Here is a 20864-nt window from a genome sequence, read left to right as displayed (position 1 = left end):
ACTCACAGTGGTTATATTGTAACATGACTGGGTTGAAGGGCATTGGTTCCACTCATGGAATCTATTCTGTTCATGTCACCGTTTCTATGGAAACAGGCCTAGTCATAAAATAAAACTTTCCTTGAATGAAAAAAAAACCTTTTATACAAATAGGTACAAAGCAAAACAAAAAAAAAAAATGTACCCCACAGGTGACTAGGTTCACACTTTCTGAACAAATACAGCTGTATTTTTGTTACTTGTAATAAATAATAAAGCAATATATAATAGTTATAGGATGGTGAACGTGTGCATGGGTTACATAGACACTTGTAGCGCTTAAACTGACCTTGGCTTTCAGCCTCAGTCTGTTCTCTTCTACTCATGCCAATATTCTCTTACACAGATGTTCACTGTCCTATAACCCAATAGTATCTGCAGAAGCACTTTATCAAATCTGATGACCTTCTTTAATTTCAAGAATCTGGGCATATATGGAGGAGGCATCATGCACAGATTGGATGTAGACCATAGTGATCTACTACTAGCTCCGATTTTGTATATTCAGCATGGTGCAAATGAATGTCGCCAACATTTTATTTCTAGCCACTAAATGGACATACGATTTCAGGTTACAAAGTGTCCTATTGTTTTTGAAATCCGCAGTATGTTGGTAATGTACAAAGACTGGTGCTTCCCCAAGACGACTCAAATGCTCAACCTCTTTATAGTGCAGAGGCGAATAGGCACCTGTCATGTCCTACAATGCCTCACAAGACTAGACACATGTTCACAAATTGGAGCCAGGTGCCAAACTTTTGCACAGTGCTTTAATTCTGGAGTCCTTATACAGGGCCAGTTCTACCTCAAAAGGACATTGTCTCCACGATTTGAATTATTACTCTTACTGTACAACTTCCTCTCAGATTATCAGTAATACAGATGAAAAATATGAGGAACACAATTATATTTATTTATTTAGGTTTCATTCATGCAAGGGATGTATTTATCTCGAAAGCACTGTACAACAAATTACATATTCTGGGATTGTTTTCCGTTCCCAGAATATACTTTCAGTTTTCTTTCAGCAAAGATCTTACATATATGGGTTACTCTGAGTTTAAATTAAAACACTTCATAATGGATAGCCCAACGGAATACTGAATATTAAATTACCTGTACACAATGAAATAACACACAAAACATCAGACATTGCCCATTGTCCTCTTAAATAGCTATTATCCTGTAAGTGGTCAGTGATGTGGAAATGATCAAACCTCATGCAGTATATAGATTTAGCGAGTTTGAGCTGCTGGGATACAAGTACACATTACCTCAAAAGTCAATGATTCAGACAGCACGCCAGAACCCAGAAGACATGCAGCTTTCACACGTCCATTTCTGCACACTGCCAGAATGTCTCAAGAAACACAGCAAGACAACAACTAACCTGCATATCCACATGCAACCGCAGTGGAAATTTTATTAAGCAACCCTACAAGGCGAATGTATTGGACATAAATGGTAAAACGGGTTAAGAATGGTTGAAATTGTGTAATGGAATGCTTTATCACCAGTTCTTCCTGTTGATTCCTCTTTCCCTTGCTTGGCAGTGGACAGATGTCTGTCCATTGAACTAACATACAGTGTGGACTGCACCAAGTGACATGATCCAAGCATGCAGCCACTCGGTGTGCTGCCTGACCTCCTTCACAATAAAGCTTACAGGTCATTTCTCCTCGCTTGTGTTTTCTGTTTCAAATCTTGATATGACACTTGCCACCCTAGATTTCTATCCCTATTTCACTGCCATGGCTCCCAAAGTATGTCCTTTCCCCATGGTTGATAATAAAAGAAAGGTTTGTATCACAAACATGAAGCACACATGTTTGCGCAAATGGGCTGGAAGGAAGGAGGGTGTCGAGTTAACTTTTAATATTAAGTAGCTGAATAAAACAAAACAAACAAATGTTACCACAGACACACGATTCTTTAAAGAATGTATTTATTTTTTTCCTTTTGTAATAAAAATATTTTAGCTACATTCTGTACCAGGATCTTTACAGATTTATTTTGTGGCTTTATTTTTTTATTACAACAAAATGCACACAATAAACAAAATTGTCCCACACTTTGTAAAATGGAAAAACAAACAAAAAAAGTAAATCCTGCAAAACATTGCAGATTAAATAAAACTTTGCCCCCCCGGTCCCTCCCTTTGGTTTATTCACCATCACCGGGGCAGTCAAGTTAGGTCTCAAGAATAGAAATATCTCCGAGACCAATGTGCCAGTCTTTGTTAGGCCATATCACTTATTTCACAATCTGCAGGTCTTTTCTTCTTTTTTTTTTTAAATATATCCAATGGGCAGTCTTCCAAATGTCATCTATCCAGACATTAAAATAAATTCCTTCACTTCCCTGCCCAACAATGACACCAGTTGGATCTTAGATTTCCTCAATAGATGCATTTTCTTTTTTTTCCACAAACGTGTTTTGAAAGATTGCTCAAGGCAGCACAACAGATTCATAAAAGACACTGGGTTCTCATGTTGAAGTCTCTTTTGGGAATGGAGTTTGTGGTATTAGCAACAGACCTTTAGTGAGCAGAGACACCACACCTGACACTCGCTCCCTGGGCAAGGTATGGTAGACATTAAAGCACTTGATCAGTGTTTATAGCTTAGAACATTCTATACAGTTTAAAAATCAAAATGGTGAGGAATGGGGGAAGAAAGTTATCTTTGAAGAGGCACACCAGTGCTACTCACTCAAGTGTCAAAGACTGGTAACCATAAGCAGCAACCAACAGTGGAGTAACAGAACATCAATGATGTCAAATGTTGAGGGGGTGGGGGGGTCACTAAATCACTCCAGCACATAATTATACACATGCCGGATAACTGTGGAGTGAAGGAGATTCCAGACAGGAGTTATTCTTGCAATGTTTATTCTTTGTGGACATGTGATTGCAATTCTGGAATTAAAACTGTGAGCTATACCCGTGTAAAATGTAAAGGACTTCCAAACCATATACAGGAAAAAATGTACAAGTACAATAATAGTCTAAATTATCATTTGACTAAATTGTAAAAGTTTGATGAAGTTACCCAATAACTCCTTCATAGAATTTAGGAAGAGATGGCAAGAAATCCCCAAACTGATGAATGTGTAATACATCTAGCACTCGCTGTCAACTTGACTTTTTAGATTTCTGCAAGGCAGCATAAAAATTTATCATGAATTGACAGTTTTTCATTCTTTGTTATGGCTGTGACATCACACCAAAAACAAGAGTCATTTTTAAACTTGTGATCATTTTCATTTTTGAACCAAACCAACCGACAAAAGTGCACCGCCTTTGATTCCATGTTACTTGGTGGCATTCAAAAAAATCAAGAGGGCATGCGTTTCTTTGATCATCTATTTTATACTAATTTTACAACCACAGAACTACAACCCTCTTAAAATCTGGACATGCTGATCACAAAGCATACAGTTCTACTTTATTCCAACTAGTCTTTATAGGTAGCTGTGGTTGTAATGCTGAAAGTCAGAGGCTGTTTTCAGTTCAGTTCTCAGCCAGTGTTAGTTTGAAACACAAAAATCTATTTGAAAAAATGATCAGTCTTGTCTATTTGCTTCACATACAATTGCAAACTCCTTGTATTTTTTTGTGGTTCAGTCATGAATTAAACAGGTAGGAATAAATTGGGATCAGAAAGTACAGCCTTCAACTGTATATGCCTAGTTAAAGGCCGCAAGGTAGGCACTGGTCAAAGGAGCTTGCTCTATTCAAGCCCCACTTCTTTATGCGGTGATCACTGAAACCCTAAAAGAAAATCTAAAAAAGTAACACTTTATCCACCAATTAATTACAAAAGGGGAAGCCTGGTCTTGCAGCAGTACATTTTGTAAAATAGTTCCTGTACAATAAAAAGTGTTCCATAAATGGTCAAAATACTGGTAAATGTTTCCAGGGACTCATTTTTCAAGCACCACACCACATATCATTTTATATAAAACTATTTCTTACTCTTAAGAAATGCTATCATACAAATATCTTGCAGTCTGGCTTATATTTCCACCCTTCAACCTCCTGGGGCCTTACCCTGTTTTTTAGTCTTTCACCTCCAAATGGGTCCTTTGGTCTGGGAGCCCCCTAGAGGCTATGTTGAAATGCTCATTCTGCTAGCTCCAAAATCTCAGATGAACCTCAATTGCCTGATTTTCCTCTCTGTTCCATTTTTATTCTGCAATCTTTTGCCACGTTTTCGTAGACATTTCCAATGAGTGTGTTCTTGGCATCGCTTAATGGCTGTTCCTGATCTCCTCACTCGTTTAGGGACAAGATGATATCATCTTCCAAATCAGAGTTATCAGAGTTATCTGAGCTGTCAGCTGTAAAGGAATAGAAACTTGCTTTTATCTTCATTTTTTAACAAGATATACATAATGCATCAATTTGCAAAAAGGGTCCTGGTGTTAGAAACGTCAAATCTACAGTTGCATACCTTGTATGAATTGGTATATGATAGACACATTTAGTATTTCAGCCTGTTTGTGTTGCAGAGTATTAGACAGGTAGAAGTTGACCACAGTAAAAGAGAGTAGTACGATTGACTCCTTGTGTCATAGTGAGTGCGTCCAGGTGCTTGAACATTCTCATAGGCCATCCTGAATATTTTTTTCAAGCTGAAGAAGGAACTCCTTTATTGAGCATACATGAGAACAGGACATATTTATACACTACATCAAGACTGGTACCTAGGAGTCTCGGAGGTGATTTCTGACAGCATATGTTAACATAAGGTGTCAAGATAAGGAGGGACCTTGAGGTTAATTAACTATTCTGTTGTTTCCTTGAGAGTAGGAAGTCGGATACTCACAGGTCTGCAGAATAAGCTCCACATCTTCGTCAGCATTGTCCGAATCATCATCGGTATCATCATTGTCCTCGCCCTCCAATTCCGCCTCCAGCAGACGTGCCACCTCTTCATCGTCGGAGGGAGAGAAGTCGTGGTCCCCGTCATCCTCATCATCCCCCCCGTTCTCGTTGTTTTCGTCCAGCTCTGCCTCCAGCAGGGGGTCTGTGTCCAGATCATCCAGGTCATCATCAGAGTCATCGTCATCATCGTCATCATCATCATCATCGTCGTCGTCGTCATCATCCTGATCCTCATCCTGTTGGAATGACATCATGACACATCATTCACAACCCACGATTGTGGGCCCGTGTTCAATGCAAAGTATACTTCTCTGTCCTATGATCAACGATACGAGGACTGCCTAAATACTGACATGTTTTCGCCCATGTTGATTGCCCCACATAATTCCGTTATAATGTAATATAAAGTAATAAATCTAGAATGCCAGATCCAAATCCAATGTTATTTCTAAAACTATGAGGTCATTATTCTACAATGCATAGTATGCATAAGCTGATAAGGACCCTGAAGTCTTTGTTTTAGACTTTTCAAAAAGGATAAATTACATCATCTAAAATCGCTTGCTATGGTCGACTCCAAGACGTAAAGTATCCTACATATTAATAATATTCTAACCTGGTCTTCCTCATCCTCTTCCTCCTCTGCCAGCCGCTGCCTCCCCACCTCATAGAGACGGCAGACAGTGTCCATGTTGAGGGCGTCCTGGTTCTGAAAAATATGTCCAGCAGGCTTAAATGAGTTATTCCTGAGGCCATTTAGAAGTGATCACCTGCAAGCTGATTTGGTCACATGCTTAGTCTCACATTTTCATGTACAGTACAAATGTATTTTGCATTTTTATTTCAGGAATTATTTTGCAAAACAGATGGAAATACAAGGCACTTCCATAAGCAGGATAACTGCCTGATGCCAACGTGTCACTTCTGGAAGTTTGTAATTCCTATCAATAAGCACTGGTAGTCGTTTGCTAAGAAATAAATAATAATAATAATAATAATAATAATAATAATAATAATAATAATAGAGCACCTTATTCTTTTCTGACAATATGAGCACAGACAATACAAATCCCAAGTGAGTACTTTGTTACAGGCATTATTTTTTATTACTATTCATTACTCATTTAGGGGAATAATCTAAAACCATGTTTACCTCAATGACAGCCATGTAGCAATCTTTGGTGTCAGTGCAAAGGTCAAAAATATTTCTTTTCACATCAATGGTTGCTAAAAAAAGAGAGAGAAAAAGGGAGAGGGGCAACTTCATAGATCATTTATAACTTGGAATAAATCACTTAAAACCACCACCATCAATGATCAAACATACAAGGGGTGACTATAACTTACCTATAGGCTTGTAATCTGTAGCATCAAAAGTCCTAAAGGAGGACCCGAAGGGACTTTTCATTCGTTCTTCAACCATGTCATCCTCATCGTCTGCTTGCAGCATAGCTAGGAAACACAGAAAACAACCACCATTGAGCCACATCAGCAGTTATTCTTACTAAATATACAGCCTGTCCCAAGAATGAAGTACACACTATCTGAAGCAGAGGCATCTTTCTGCATCTTGACAGCAGATTAGCACTACTGTATATTAGATCAAGCTCTTATTGAAGCCGGATCTGAATCCACAGCAATTCAGTTAACCCAGGCTCAGAATGTCATTTGCGAAGACTGAACAGATTGCCTGCCATGCAAGGCAAGTTGCCTAACAATTATGTTTTCCAATAGATTTTACTGATCAGAAACAAACATGACAATGAATGTTTTAAAAACACAAACATCCGCCACTTCATGGGGATTATGTGCTAAATAAAAAAAAAAAAAAAAGGAAACAGCAAACAGTCTACAATAGCCAGTCGATTGCTTGCCAGACTATGAGCCAATGGTTTGCAGTCTCTTATGTCACCTCCGTAGATTACAGTTCCGTTGTTATTGAAGACGATTCTGCATTGGTCCAGTGCGGGGACAGTGTGGAGGAGATGGAAAGTTCTTAGGTCCCACTGAGATGGACGGTTAAGCACAAGAATCAACCATTATCATTAAAAGCATCTTTAAAAATACCAAACAAATCCAAAAACACCTCAATGGTGTGCAAGTTGCACACAGCTCTTTTACTTGAAGATTCCCAAGTAAACAGGTTGTTCATCCTAGCCTAGTCTGGAGATGCCCAGGACTTAAACAAGGGAAGAATGAAAATTAACTTTGATTTTAAATTTATGGCATTTATCCATTATAAAAAGGATACAATTTCAGTGTTGACGATGACTTCCAGCCCATTCGGGTGGAAAACTCCACTGATGTTCATGTTGAATTTATCAAACTTGTGGATCGCCTGCGCAGAACGCACATCCCACATCACCCCATCATTCAATACCAGGTCATCAGTGGGGTTGAACGTGGCACAGTTCCTTTTGTAGTTATTCGAGAGGTCAGGATTGTTCAGTGCAAGGATATTCTGACCAGTCTGAATGTCGTAGATCTTAGATTAAAGAGAACAAAAACACAAGTCTAAGCCTTACTACATTGTCCTGTCTATGTATGTATGTTGCTATAGAAACCAACAGTAAAACTTATTAATTATATTTACAGTTTTATTCAGTTTGTAAGTAAAGAAACATAACAAGCAAACTCTAGGGCTAACAACCTGAACAACTGTGCCATTCTTATTTAGTTTGTGGTCAGCACCAATCAACACTATATCCTTACTGGCTACAAACATCTGTATGTATTGTACATGTATACACGATATGGATTACTGCTATAATACAAAGCTCATACAAAAATTAATAAAAAGATAGATGCGTAATGGCACAAAAGTCAGAATTTGTGTGCATATAGCCAAATTATGCCCACCCCCCACTTGGATTACCATATGGGTAATAATTTAAATATATTGTTCTAGACACTCAGAGGGAAGTATTTTCTAAAACAATTAATTTTGTTAATCATCATATTAAAAAGTAAAAAACTCACATGAGCAATATCTTCCTTTGTTCCAATGACTCTGTCCTGAGAAAGTTTACTGAACTCAACGTAATGATCATCTAAAAATGAATGTCTGCAAGTAAGACATATATTATTTCAGTATTAGTTATTTAAAAAGGCACAAAATAAAATAAATGAGTCAAAAGGCATTCACTTCCAGCATCACTGTTTCAATAAAACAGTTTAAAGGGGTTCGATGAAACAGCTGAATATAATTTACTGAAATTGACCATTATCCATGAAATTCTTTATTACAATTTCAAATATGTAACAAAACGAAAGGTCATCGCTTATTTAATATACTGAGCATCAAGAGAAACTTACTTGGATATAATTCACTAGATGTGATAAAAAAAATGACAAACTCTGTTTTAGAGCAGGTGCACTGTCTTTTTATTGTGCTGATTAACAACTGACATCACGAAGATGCTGCAAAATGATCTGTTGATCTTGGGTAGGTGTTGTGACTCTTGGTCACCCAGTTCGTGGCCTGTCATTGACAGAGTGTGTCTGGTTATACCGTCTCGCCAGGTTTGAAATTGCTGGCTGTGAGCACCCGAAGACGGTGAGCCACAGTATGCTGCCCAAGTCCAGCCTCCAACATGCCGACTGCACAAAAGCGCTGCTCTCTTGACAGACGTGGCATATTGTTTTCTTTCTGTGATTTTCTTTATTGCTTTTATTCAAGCTTGCAATTCAACAGCTGAAATCACTCCATATCCAGTGCCTAATCAACTGTCTCACTAATTAGGTGATTAAATGCATATGCTTCAGTCAGTCACTCAAGTGTGCCATGCCATCATTTATATCCCCTATTTATTATTATTTTTTAAATAAATGTGTTACAATAGTGATAAGTTTATTTTGATGCTCTGTATATATTACAAGTTGAAAAACAATCAGTACACAGGCATTCACCACATTCTCTGGAAGTACTTACTTTAAGTCAAAGACTGATTTCATCCCCCAGAGAGCCGAGAGGGGGTAACTCCACGTGGTTGATGTCAACAACAATGAGCCATCCTAGAGAAAAGGGGGACAGAAATGACTTATATAGGCCCAGATGCTTCAATGATTTTTTTCTCCTTTGTCTAATGTTCCAAGTAGGAGGAGTTTTGTTTCCCCAAATATGCATCTCTTATGCCAGCAACTGGGGTTTACATCCAATTGTGATAAAACTTGCTATAGGCTTTCTTCAGCACAGGTTACTAAAAGTATCTGAAATGCCTTGCTGCCATACTTACCCTTGATGGTTCAAGGTGAGTGATGGCAGAGTTGTGGCAATTGTAACTGGCCTCTTCCTGCCCGTTAAACACATTGTAGAGCTTCAGCTGTCCTGTGCAGGTCCCGAGCATCAGGAAGCGTTCCCGAGCAGAGAACGCACAGCACATGAAGCCGCTCTCGTCCTCGTCTGCCTCCCGGAACACCGAGATGGGACGAAATCTATCAAGAGAATTAAAAAAGGACACGTGAAGACACTGTGGTGGTAAACTTTATATGCAAGAAGTAAAAATAAACGCGCATAGGGCTGAAATCTTTATTTTGTCAAGGCCGTTTTTTCTTTCTTTCTTTATTTTTTAAATAGAGTTATACCACAGTAACATAACGTATTTAGCATCTGGATTTTAGATATGTAATATATCACTTATATAAGTTCATGTACAAAAACTAGCAAGGGCAGACAAAAGATCATAAGGAAAATTACAGTACATATCTTCCCTACATTTCAGTAAAATACCAAGTGTGTTATTACCTGCTGTAAATAAGATGTCTATCAAAGCAACCACCATCCACCCCCCCATATTTGGGATAGACTACCCTCCGGGTGAGACGGGAGGTGAAGTTGGTGGGGGCTTGGCGTCTCTGTTTGGGCTCGGGGCACTGGTGTGGAGTGAAGAGGGAGAAGGGGGGGCAGGTGGTGACAGGATTTTTGCAGCGGGCATGCTGCTCCCGAAGGTACTCTGTAATGATACTGTCCAAGGAGGGTGGAGAGGGTAGGTGCCGGTCCAACTGCTTTTTCATCGCCGGGCTCTGGCTGTAGGCGCCGTGGTCCGACTTCTGCCGCAGGATCCTCAGCTTCCTGCCGTTGCAGGGGGACGGCCGTTCCCGAGTGAAACTGATTCGTCCGATCAAAGGAGAGCCATTGGCATGGGGGACCACAGCAGACGACTGTGTTTGAGAGGTAGAAGGCCTGGCCTGGGCATGGCTGGTGGAAGGGGTAGTGGATAAGGAAGAGAGGGTGACCAGCCTTGGAGACACCCCGTTAGCCAGACGAGGTGTTCGAGGGAGCGCTACAGGAGATGCAGATGCGGCTACAGCGTTGAAATTCGAAGAGTGAGACAGTATGGCCATGGGCAGCTCAGCCTCTTTAGTAAGGACCGCGGCAGTGTCGTGAAGCCCCTTGGAAACGAGGTGGTTCCTGACGAGCAGCAAGAGTTCCTTTTCAGGAAAGGATATCCGTGACTGCGCCACTACATCTGCCTTCTGAAGCCTGGCCAAGGAGACATCTGCTCCAATAAGCAGTGGCTTCCCAGAGATCCTCTCAATCAAATCTGCAGAATATTTGCAAAACTTGACATGCTCGTTCCGTTTGTCCTGCAGCACAGGCTCCTTCATCAACTGCTGGAGCTGTCCGCTGCTGAACAGAGGCAGCTTGCTGATGATCTGTTTTACTGTGCTACTGCGAGAAAGGCCCATCAGTGCCTTGCAGGCCAGCGCCCTGATCTGGTCAGCGTCTGTGATGGGCATCTTGACAGTAAGCAGGGACAACAGCACCTTGATGCCGTTGTTGGACTGCACCACGTTCCACATTTTGGTCAGCACATTCTCTGTGCTCTTGGGGTTCTGGGGAAGCTTGCGACGAGGGGTCCCGGAGATGAACTTGCCAATGCTGGAGATTCGTTTATCGGGCGCGCACACGCAGTTGATCACCACCTGGAGAGCAGACTTCTGGATTTCTGCATCGTTCACAAACACCTCACCCTCAGCAACGCCAAGAATTATACTCATTCCTGCAAATCAACAAGGCAGGTAAAATAAGAACAAGCCTTGGAATATTTTAAACCTAGAAGCCACGATGTTAATTAAGGGTCTGATACAAGAAAACTTGACTGACTGCTAAAACATGTGAAACAGGTTTCAGTAATATGACCGCCTAAAGAGGTGCCCAGATTTACACTATGTGATAGATCATATTAAAACTGAAATACACTTATTCTGTAAAAAAAAGTATGCATAAAGGGATTGCATGTAATTACATTCTAAGAAACAGAACAGTTCTGGTCATTCTTGAATATTCTCTCATTAATGTTAGCAAGAAAAACTCCAAGGCAATAAACAATTACCTGCTTTGAATGCGTACATAACTGTACCCTCCTACCCTCAAAAATAATATTAAAATCCAATAAAAGCATGGTAAAACTGAAACGCTACTTATTCCAGTAATAATATTCAATCTGAAAAGAGTGAAATTGGAAATCTGGTTGTAAAATACTACAAAACCCCTTAATATCCTTTTAACATTAAAGGGGCATAGCAATATTAACAAAAAATACTGGCTGGCTAATAAAAGGGGGTACTTTCATTAAGGGTTCTTGTCATCGCTGGTTGTTATTTTCATCAGAAAATAATCCTGTCCACAAATCTTGTCTATTGGTGACACAGTCAGCTTTAAATGTTAAAAAAGGAACCTTACTCTAATGTATAAATAAGGGCAAACAGGGCTGCATTGCAGCTGAGCTACAGAGCTTCATTATAATTTTAAATAACTTAAATATGTATAATTTATTAAGCAGATTTTTTTTTTCCTTCCAATTTGTTTATAAATCACTTAAAAGCTGCATTGCGGTTACAGTTACAATATGGAATCAAAGGAGATAACCAGCACTTCTAGGCAAAGGCTCCTGTTAACAGAGAGAAAAATTGACAATTTCTAAAAAAAAATGAGCCTTTACTGGTGTGTTTTATTGTGTATTGATGCAGTTCTGAAATGTACATTGTGGATGGTGTATCTGAAGAAGTTATCCCTAGGCAGGAACTGAACTTGTGACCAGTAAACGTATGAGCTAGGCAGGGCACTGGAAGTGGCAAACACCCAGGAGGTACTGACCCACAGTGGAAACCGTTGAGCCGCTCTCATCAAGCACATCCACAGGCTCGGCTAACAGCAGCTGGGTTTTCGGGACCACAGTGAGAATGGCGAGCACGTCCAGTGCATACCGTACTGTATCACTCCTTGGGTGAGAAAAAATACAAATAAAATGGGAACTAAACATGTATCTGGTCACTGCAATCGTGTTTCGTACTCTATTGGCATGACAGGCAGAAAAATCCAAGGGATGTAATAGCTATTAAATAATTTATATTCACCCAACTGCATGAGAGAATGGGAGAGCCTCTTATTGTTAATCAATCTGCAGAGTCAGAGACTCAGCTGTTTCAAATATGAATTAGATGATAAAGGAGAACCTCCGATGTTACTGTTAAAAAAGCTATTTTCATGCTCCTCTTTTACAGCTTTATTATTATGCTCTATCATTTAATTACTTTATAAAGGACACAAAATAAAATAATAAAAAAGTTAGGCTAGTGTGATTTAAATACAATGTACCTTCCATAGTAGGTCCTCCAATCACAAGCTATGGAGATTAGCTGCAGCATGAGGTGGATACAAGAGAGCCTGTGGAACTCTTCAGCTGCTTCCCAGTAGAGCCGAGCTGGACCATACTCGATTAGAAACTCCATCATCTCCACAACCTGTTCACGGGTATATGAGCATGCCTGCAAAAAACACAAAACACACACAAAGTCACAACTGGGAGCCAGCTAGCAGGTACTTCCTTTCCCAACATGACATTAGCTACCACAAAAAAGCCAGTACTGACAGGAACTGTATAATGCTTTCTCTGATTCAGCTGGGTTACATTAACAATGTACTTTCCAGCCTTTTCAATCCCAATAAAAAGGGTACCACCAGGGTTACAGAGTTGAGAAGGACAGGATTACAAATGTTAAGAAGCTAGCAAGTACACCTCAAAATCTCAATTACTTCTTCAATGAAAAGTGCATAGCCACCATGTCTAAATCCAGCCTACGGGGAGCAGTAAGCATGAGCTGGGGGCAGTATAACACTATACTAGAATATAAATTTGTTATTAAATTAAAAAACAATGGCCAAAAGCTATGCACATTTCTGGGTTCAATTTAAGTTGAACTGACTGTTGTTTAGAAATTAGGTCTAAAAAGTTATACTTTATTTTCAGGTGTAATTGATATAACAGATATTTTTCAGTACAGCCTTCAGATACTATATAAGGTTAATCTGTTAATCAACCCCACTTTAAAGTGAAAAATGAAAAGTAGTAAATTGCAACATTTAGATATGTGCTTTAGATGGCTGTCATGTTAGGTTCAAATACAACAAAGCACATAATAGCTAGCAATAGCATTTTTAAATAAAGTATTTCATTGCTTGTAGAAGTTACAGAATGATAAAGCAAAGTTGTATAGTTACTGTTGTAGATTTTCTTATGAATCCCTCATTGGTGTTTAGTCATTTCTTAAACTGTTCATCTCACCTTATACTGAGGCTGAGGGTGAACGGGAGCGCCTCCTTCTGTCCGCTGCAGGGACTGCTTCACTTGTTCCAATTTGATAGCCAGATGTGCCTCGAAATATCTGCGTAGTGCCATGCAGGTGTGCTTGGCCGTCTGTCGGCTAGCGAAAATCTCATCGTCACTCAACAGGGCTCCCTGATCTTCCAGGTTCAGGATCTCTAGGGTACTAATCTGGAGGAGATAAATACACAGTATATATACACATCTAGTGCATATCTAGTGGACTGTGTGAGAAAGTCAAGTCAATTCTTTACCATGGCCACTGAAAACCCTTTAAAAACAACTGTTATTGGACTTTCCCAAGCTGTGTCCGATGGCCGGACAAAACTGAAAACATGTACATGTATATAGATGTTGGATTTAACAAGTTGAAATAAATAAAGTTAGTGTTTATTGGACTTACCAAGTTGACAAGGCGCCGCAGACCATCTTGTTTGTCAAAGAGCTCCAGGACGGCACGGAAAGCAAAGGAGATGGAGAAGAACATGGTGGCATGGCAGCCCCCTGATGCGTGGGAGCACTCCAGCAACCACAGGGTGTACCCAACCACATCTGCCAGGATACTGTGAGGGAGCATGCACACCTGCCGGCGACAAAACACCGGATATGAATTACTCCCCATTAACTGTACTTAACAAACATTTTGTTAATTGTCATGTTGCTGTAGAATTCAATGCCAATAAAAAGCAGGTGGAAGATAGAGTAAAAAGATCAAATCCTCACATGAAATCAAAGATAATACCTAACCTAAACAGAGACCGGTTACATCAGATTGCAAGGATGAAAACCCTCACCCTCTCCATTGCATCCTGATTGTATGCTAGGTAATACAGACACAAAGACACGCCAGTAGCTGCCATGGATGGTCGAGGTATTTCAAGCAACTTCTGCACACCGCCATGTCCCACAAACTCGGCAGCAAACTTTTTGTGGAGGAGCAAGGAGGCCAGATACTACAAGGAAGAGAGAAAAAAAAAACACAATCCTAGCATAGTTTGCACCAAACTCAACAATGCTTGCTCCCCCACCCCCCATTCACCATTAGGCTTTCTAGTACCAAGTTTTTCTTCCAAACACATATCCAGTTCATGCTCCCTGCAGCAACAATGTTGGTGCTTTGATTGAAATCAGTGGTGTATAGCGGGAACAGAAAACCAGCATTGCTGCAGAAGGGAGTGTGCGTGTGTGCGCGCTCTGGATACACAGCAATCCTCTCCTGTCGAACGCTCTCCAGAGTAAATGTATTGCTCACTTGATTTATGACCCATGATGTGTGATTAAAAAGTCAGCAATATGTTTAAATACAAAATGCCGAGATAGAGAAATACAGGACACAGCAAAGGTAATGGAATGTGTTTCTTCTAAACTCTGCAAGGTGTTCTGCACACTTTAATAAACCTTTACAATGTTACATTTTCAATCTAATTAGAATGGATACCAAGATAAATAGCAAGAATACCAGCACCAAAAACTATAGCAATACCTTCAGAGCTTCAAAGGTAAGCTGGACATCATTGGTTTGTTTCAGGTCAATGTAATACATCAGTAGCTCCCGGGCACCAAGCTGCATAAACACAGCCAAAAGCTGCAGACAGAAATGAAGACATCATGATATATGTATCTAAAAAACATCTTAAAACATCAGCAAGTGACAGTTCATTTACTGACATCTCAATCCCTAATTTAGTTTGAAATCCTGTACTGCTCATATGTTGCATAAAGAAGAATTCAAACAGTTGAACAAGCACAACAAGATATCTAACCTCTTGGTACTCCCCGAGAGGCGTTAGGTACTGCAGAATCAACTTTTGCTCTATGGCTGGGGTTAAAGGGTAAAGGTGGTAGTTGGTCCCAATCACCCAGGGGGACATCTCAGACCAACTGCTGTTTGACAGCTCAGTGAATACCCGGTCTGGTTCTGGAATGGAAAAGTTCAGTTTCTGTTTTGCTTTCTTTGCATTCTTTCCAGGTCTTCCATGCTTGCCATCTTCTCCATCACAAGGAGGTTTAGTGGCAGAGTTCACCCTGCTGCTAGTCTTGTGAGTCGAGTTCACTTGAAATGGGAGTTCACTTTCTTCTGATGCCTCTTTCTCCTCTATATTGTCCAAAGACACATCACCAAAGTTAACATCCACGGCCTCTTCATCGACAGTGAACATCTTCCGTGGACTTGGCCGCTTAAACTCCTTTTCCTGCAGTTCTCGTAAACGCTGCAGCATTAGCGGAACCTGAAGAAAGAAAAATAACCATTTAATATATAAAGATATTTAGACATACCAAGATTTTGCCCAGGGATTTCCTATCCCAATATACTGCTACTGGTAGAAGTCTTCTGGAAATATATTTTTGTTAGCGGTGTGTAGCTTAAATTGGCTGGTTAACATGGATTAGTTAAAATACAAATGTGAAAAGAAGGAGTGGTGCACTCACCAGATGAGAGTTCTCCTCCCTGTAGTTTGCGGCAATATCCTGGTTCTCCATGGCCCCAGCCAGAAGCCCGGTTGCATAGGTCCTCAGTGGTTGCTCTGCTTCTCGCGCCCATTTAAACAGCTTTTCAACAATCCCCTCCTGAGGGTGAAACACAAGCAAAGCTAATTTACAAAGAAAGGATTCCCTCGATAATCCATACATTCTTATACACAGAAAGAAAGCCAGCTCCACAACTGGAAGATCTATGCCAACTTTCCAGGCCACTAGAAAGACCAGGGAAGCCCACAGACAGGTCCTGAAAGTGGCACATGACCAATACTAAGTTGCTGTCCAAAGTTCCTACCTTCTCCTGGAAGACAACAGCAGTTTCCAACCCTGGCATGATATTCTGCAGGAGACGACAGGCAGCTGTGTTTAAAGATGGCTCTCTGCTTGTCATCACATACGAATTTACCAGCTGATAAGAGTAGAAAATAAACACATAAATAAATAAAAATAAATAAATAAATAAATAAATATCACACAATGGTGAAAGGGAGTAATTGATTTTAAAAAAAAAATGGCACCAGCTGAAGCATTTGTCAACTTGACTTAGTTTTTTATATATTTATTCACGACTGACTGTTCAAAGTTCTTTGAGTTAAAACGTATGTTACATAGGAGGCTGTGTGGTCCAGTGGTTAAAGAAAAGGGCTTGTAACCAGGAGGTTCCCGGTTTAAATCCCACCTCAGCCACTGAGTCATTGTGTGACCCCTGAGCAAGTTGCTTAACCTCCTTGTGTTCTGTCTTTCGGGTGAGACGTAATTGTAAGCGACTCTGCAGCTGATGCATAGTTCATACACCCTAGTCTCTGTAAGTCGCCTTGGATAAAGGCGTCTGCTAAATAAACAAATAATAATAACATACCTTCTCTAATGTAAAGTTTATTACACCACCTTTCTCAATGCAGAGTAACACAGTTGGGATTCTCTTACCGCATTCATGAAGTCATCATTCTTAAAAAGAATTTTAAGAAGCTGTCCCAGCATGCCCTCTGGATCAGCACGTCCTGCAACAGTAAAAAAAATATCCAATATAAATATTATGCAGGATAAAATTTACAATGATGATGCTTGGGCAATACTTTGAAGAGAAGTGGCAAACATGTGCTCTATAGTCTTACCTGGATGCCTGTCGTCAAAGGGGTCAGGATCAGCTTTATGATACTCTTCTGTCTCCCTCTCAATCAGATCCGAGATCCTGACAGACATTGAAGTTTTACAGATTTATACAGTGCACTAGCTGTGCTTGCACAAGCAGGGTTACTGTGTGATTATGTAAACAGCATTATTAGTTTGACAAAAAGCAAAGCAAGAGATGCACATCCATTGTAATAAGCAACAGATCAGGCTGGGTACAGCATCTCCAACGTATTTCATTTCAGCCTCACTGCATCACTTTAGCTCTAGGCCTCCTCATTGCTTTTCTAAGGGTCAATGGCATTTACATGACATAATGAATGCAAGCGGGGTGGGGTGGTAGGGGGGAATAAGACAGTATATGAATGGGAAGCAAATCAAATGTTGTAGATAAATCTGCCATCACTGGGCTTCACATGGAGGTTGTCAATTGGATACTGGAGTAAACAGTAGTGTTTTTCTGACTCCCACACTTACTTCGTGAGAATGGGGACCATGTCCTGCCCACTGCCATGCTGTTCCCTTTCCCACTGCTCCAGCAATGAGGAAAGTTCTGCTTTGGAATCTACATGTGTGGAAGTCAAAGTCGAAGCTGAAGCCGAAGCCGAAGCCATGGCTAAGCCTAATGGAGAAAGCACATCAAAATTAACAATCTGTTCACTTAAGTTTCTAAACACACTGTGTACTATTCAACTGAAAAACGCATCTAATTTTTTTTTTTTTTCTTTTATAAATTTAGTCGTTGCCAATTTTTTTTATTATTTTCTCCCAATTTGTAATGGCCAATTATTTTATTATGCTCAGCTCACCGCTACCACCCCTGCGCTGACTCGGGAGGGCGAAGACGAACACACGCTGTCCTCCGAAGCGTGTGCCGTCAGCCGACCGCTTTTTTTCACACTGCGGACTCACCATGCAGCCACCCAAGAGCTACAGCGTCAGAGGACAGCGCAGCTCTCGAGCAGCTTACAGGCAAGCCCGCAGGCGCCCGGCCAGACTACAGGGGGTTGCTGGTGCGCGGTGAGCCGAGGACACCCTGGCCGACCTAACCCTCCCTCCCCCCGGGCGGCGCTCGGCCAATTGAGTGCCGCCCCCTGGGAGCTCCCGTCCTCGGTCGGCAAAGGAATAGCCTGGACTCGAACTCGTGACGTCCAGACTATAGGGCGCATCCTGCACTCTACGCGAGTGCTTTTACTGGATGCACCACTCGGGAGCCAACGCATATAATTATTAAATTTAACAAGCCTGTGTCATTACTGATCCAGCAGATGTTCTACCACTACCTAACAGCAGCATTTTATTTGTAAGCAGAAGAGATTGAAAATGGACCATGAAATTTCACATTGACATTCAAATCTGGACTGAAGATTTGTAAAGCTCCTATATTGAAGCATAACTCATTTATTGAAACAGGCCTGTGGAACTGCACAAAAACAAACTGAAGGTACATTAGAAGTAGTGCTGCACAAAATGATCTAATTTGTTGAAATAGTGATTATTGCTTCAATTACAGTATCAGGATGCATTCTCAGAATGAGATTCCCCTCCCCCAATACTATACAAGTAGCTTTGTACAAATTGTCATCACTTACTGACAATTTGTACATAATCTCTGCAGAAATTGAGAGGTACTGTAGTCACTGTGTATACCCACAATTCAACATTTCATCTCAAATGATGTTCAAGATATGGGGATGCTTCAACAAAAACACTGTTCTAATCCAGACTAATATAATGAAAATAAATATTACAAAATTGTTTTTTGCTGATACATGTACATTGCTTAAGAAAAATTAATAGCTTCCTGAATTTTCAAATTGAAAAATGAAAAAGATTGCGTTCAGGGTTAAAGCCTTAATTGACTTGATATTTTTAGTTTGGTTGCAAAGAACCATTTTGAAAATTGTAATTTGTAGCCATAAAGGTCACAGTGACAGATTTATGTTTCCACTGTAAGGAATAAAAAGACAAATCTCTGTTACTTTTAACCTTTCATACTTGATTTGCAGGCCATCAACAAATGTTTATTAGCTAGTGGCTGGCAACATCAAAGTCTCACAAGGAACATGAATAATCTAAGATGATCCAATGAATCATTTAATTTCATATTCGGCTACTATCCACCCGACAATCATGTCAACACAATACTTAAATAAATAACAACACAATAAATTAAATACAAATCCCTATGACCTACATCAGTAGTTTGTTTGATATGCATGCAGACAGCCTGAGATTCTAGTATAAAGAACTTGCAACTAGAACAAAACCAGCACCTTTCACAGAACAGCTTTCACACATATGGCCATTTAATTGAGACAGCGCCTAAACTGGAGGGATATCAGGGAAATTAATTATCCCACAGAAATTTTACAGTAAGCACATTAACCACCAGAGCCTATGTGAAATGATATGTATTTTGTTATCAGTTACCTTACCCCGCCACCCAAATTGGTACTATGGTACAGACTCGGTATATATCACACGACCGTATACAAAATAGTACTGTATGCTGGTTTCAAATCATTGCAAATTACCAGTTAACACTGCAGGAAACCTGACTGTGGCAGCTGGGGCCCGCAACAAGCATCTCTCAGGATGGCCGTGTCTCTTAACTTTTTGCTTTTAAAGAAGATAGTGAAACAACAGCCACAAAATGTACTTAAACTGTACAATACAGTACAGTGAACACTGCCGTCCCCTGTCGACCGGTACTGAAAAATAACAAAAGCGATAAAAAAAATAATGATAATAATCATATCCATAAATAAATAAAAATATAAAAGCAAAACACTTTCTTATTGTGCGTTTTTACAAACTGATCACAAATATGTCTTACCCCAGCGGCACAGAAGATACTGTCGCCGTCCGTGTTTTGTGGAGGGATTATATCACTAATCAATATACAGTATAGCAGAATACTACTAGTATGATGAGTGACATGGAGCATTTATTCAGATCAAAGTGAACAACCTATAACTCAGTACTTTACAACTTGGTTTCGGCGCAGGGGAAAACAGCACTGTATCAAACTGAAGACAAGTTAGTTACTTATTTATTTATAAATAATTTCAACCACTGGCTTACTGTCTTCACTTAAGTTAATGTACACACTCGATCCAGACTCCAGCGGTCAAGTAAAGTTAGTTAACATTGTTTATTTAACGAGAATATACCGGGATGAACGTTTTATTCCGATGTCAGTTTCAGGTGTCTTTAAACTATTAACTACCCCGAGTATATATGTACTGATATTATCACGTTGAGAAAACCGCTTTCATTTATATATCATATCATACAATTGCATTGGCCTGTCCGGCCCGATGCATGTGCACTTAAACAATAGGATATGATTAAATTTTTTGTAAAAAACGATTCTTGCATGTTTTGTTATAATTAGTGTTTTTCTATTTCTCTTCCGTTATGTTGCCCAAAAACTTACACAAACTGACACTATCTGCTGTGACAGACAGGCAGGTTCACTGAGTCCTAATAACAAATAGACAGGTCTTACCTCTGGGTCTAGCCAGATTCCCCCCTCGCCCTCTTTGAATATCCCCCTCAGTACCCTCCGAAATCACAACGTTGCAAATGCGCACCAGTTATCAATATTTTACAAAGATATCGTGTGATTAAAATGTCACTGCCTTTTATGAGATCAGTCGCTTCAGCTCCCGTGTGCGCTGGTTTATTATAGCGACCACGTTCTCCGCGTCACCACG

General features: G+C 40.1%; 1 protein-coding gene across 1 annotated transcript; it reads right to left on the bottom strand.

Moving 5' to 3' along the window:
- Window positions 1–1967: 1967 nt before the first annotated feature.
- LOC117414124 (DDB1- and CUL4-associated factor 1-like) lies at window positions 1968–20829 on the bottom strand. The gene is made up of 24 exons (XM_058999500.1): window positions 20657–20829; window positions 17620–17764; window positions 17127–17203; window positions 16939–17012; window positions 16307–16420; window positions 15964–16101; window positions 15297–15761; window positions 15017–15118; window positions 14328–14486; window positions 13937–14116; window positions 13495–13704; window positions 12528–12697; window positions 12027–12151; window positions 9672–10929; window positions 9163–9361; window positions 8859–8941; window positions 7907–7991; window positions 7179–7412; window positions 6840–6933; window positions 6275–6379; window positions 6081–6154; window positions 5544–5636; window positions 4869–5163; window positions 1968–4380 (listed from the first exon to the last, which is right to left on the bottom strand). The coding sequence occupies exons 2-24, from the start codon at window positions 17754–17756 to the stop codon at window positions 4313–4315; spliced, it is 4539 nt and encodes a 1512-aa protein (XP_058855483.1). The 5' UTR covers window positions 17757–17764; window positions 20657–20829; the 3' UTR covers window positions 1968–4312.
- Between the last annotated feature and the right edge of the window lie 35 nt (window positions 20830–20864).

This window comes from Acipenser ruthenus, chromosome 25, assembly GCF_902713425.1.
Source record: "Acipenser ruthenus chromosome 25, fAciRut3.2 maternal haplotype, whole genome shotgun sequence".
Classification (NCBI taxonomy): domain Eukaryota; kingdom Metazoa; phylum Chordata; class Actinopteri; order Acipenseriformes; family Acipenseridae; genus Acipenser; species Acipenser ruthenus.
Note: the sequence above shows the minus strand (reverse complement) of the source record. Positions and strands in the feature narration are given on the sequence as shown.

Coding starts and splice junctions, on each gene's coding strand:
- LOC117414124 (XM_058999500.1), bottom strand. CDS start 17,756: ATGGCTTCGGCTTCGGCTTCAGCTTCGACTTTGACTTCCACACATGTA. Junction 17,204..17,619: donor ATGGTCCCCATTCTCACGAA/GTAAGTGTGGGA, acceptor AATGTCTGTCAG/GATCTCGGATCTGATTGAGA. Junction 7,992..8,858: donor AAATCAGTCTTTGACTTAAA/GTAAGTACTTCC, acceptor TCTTACTTGCAG/ACATTCATTTTTAGATGATC.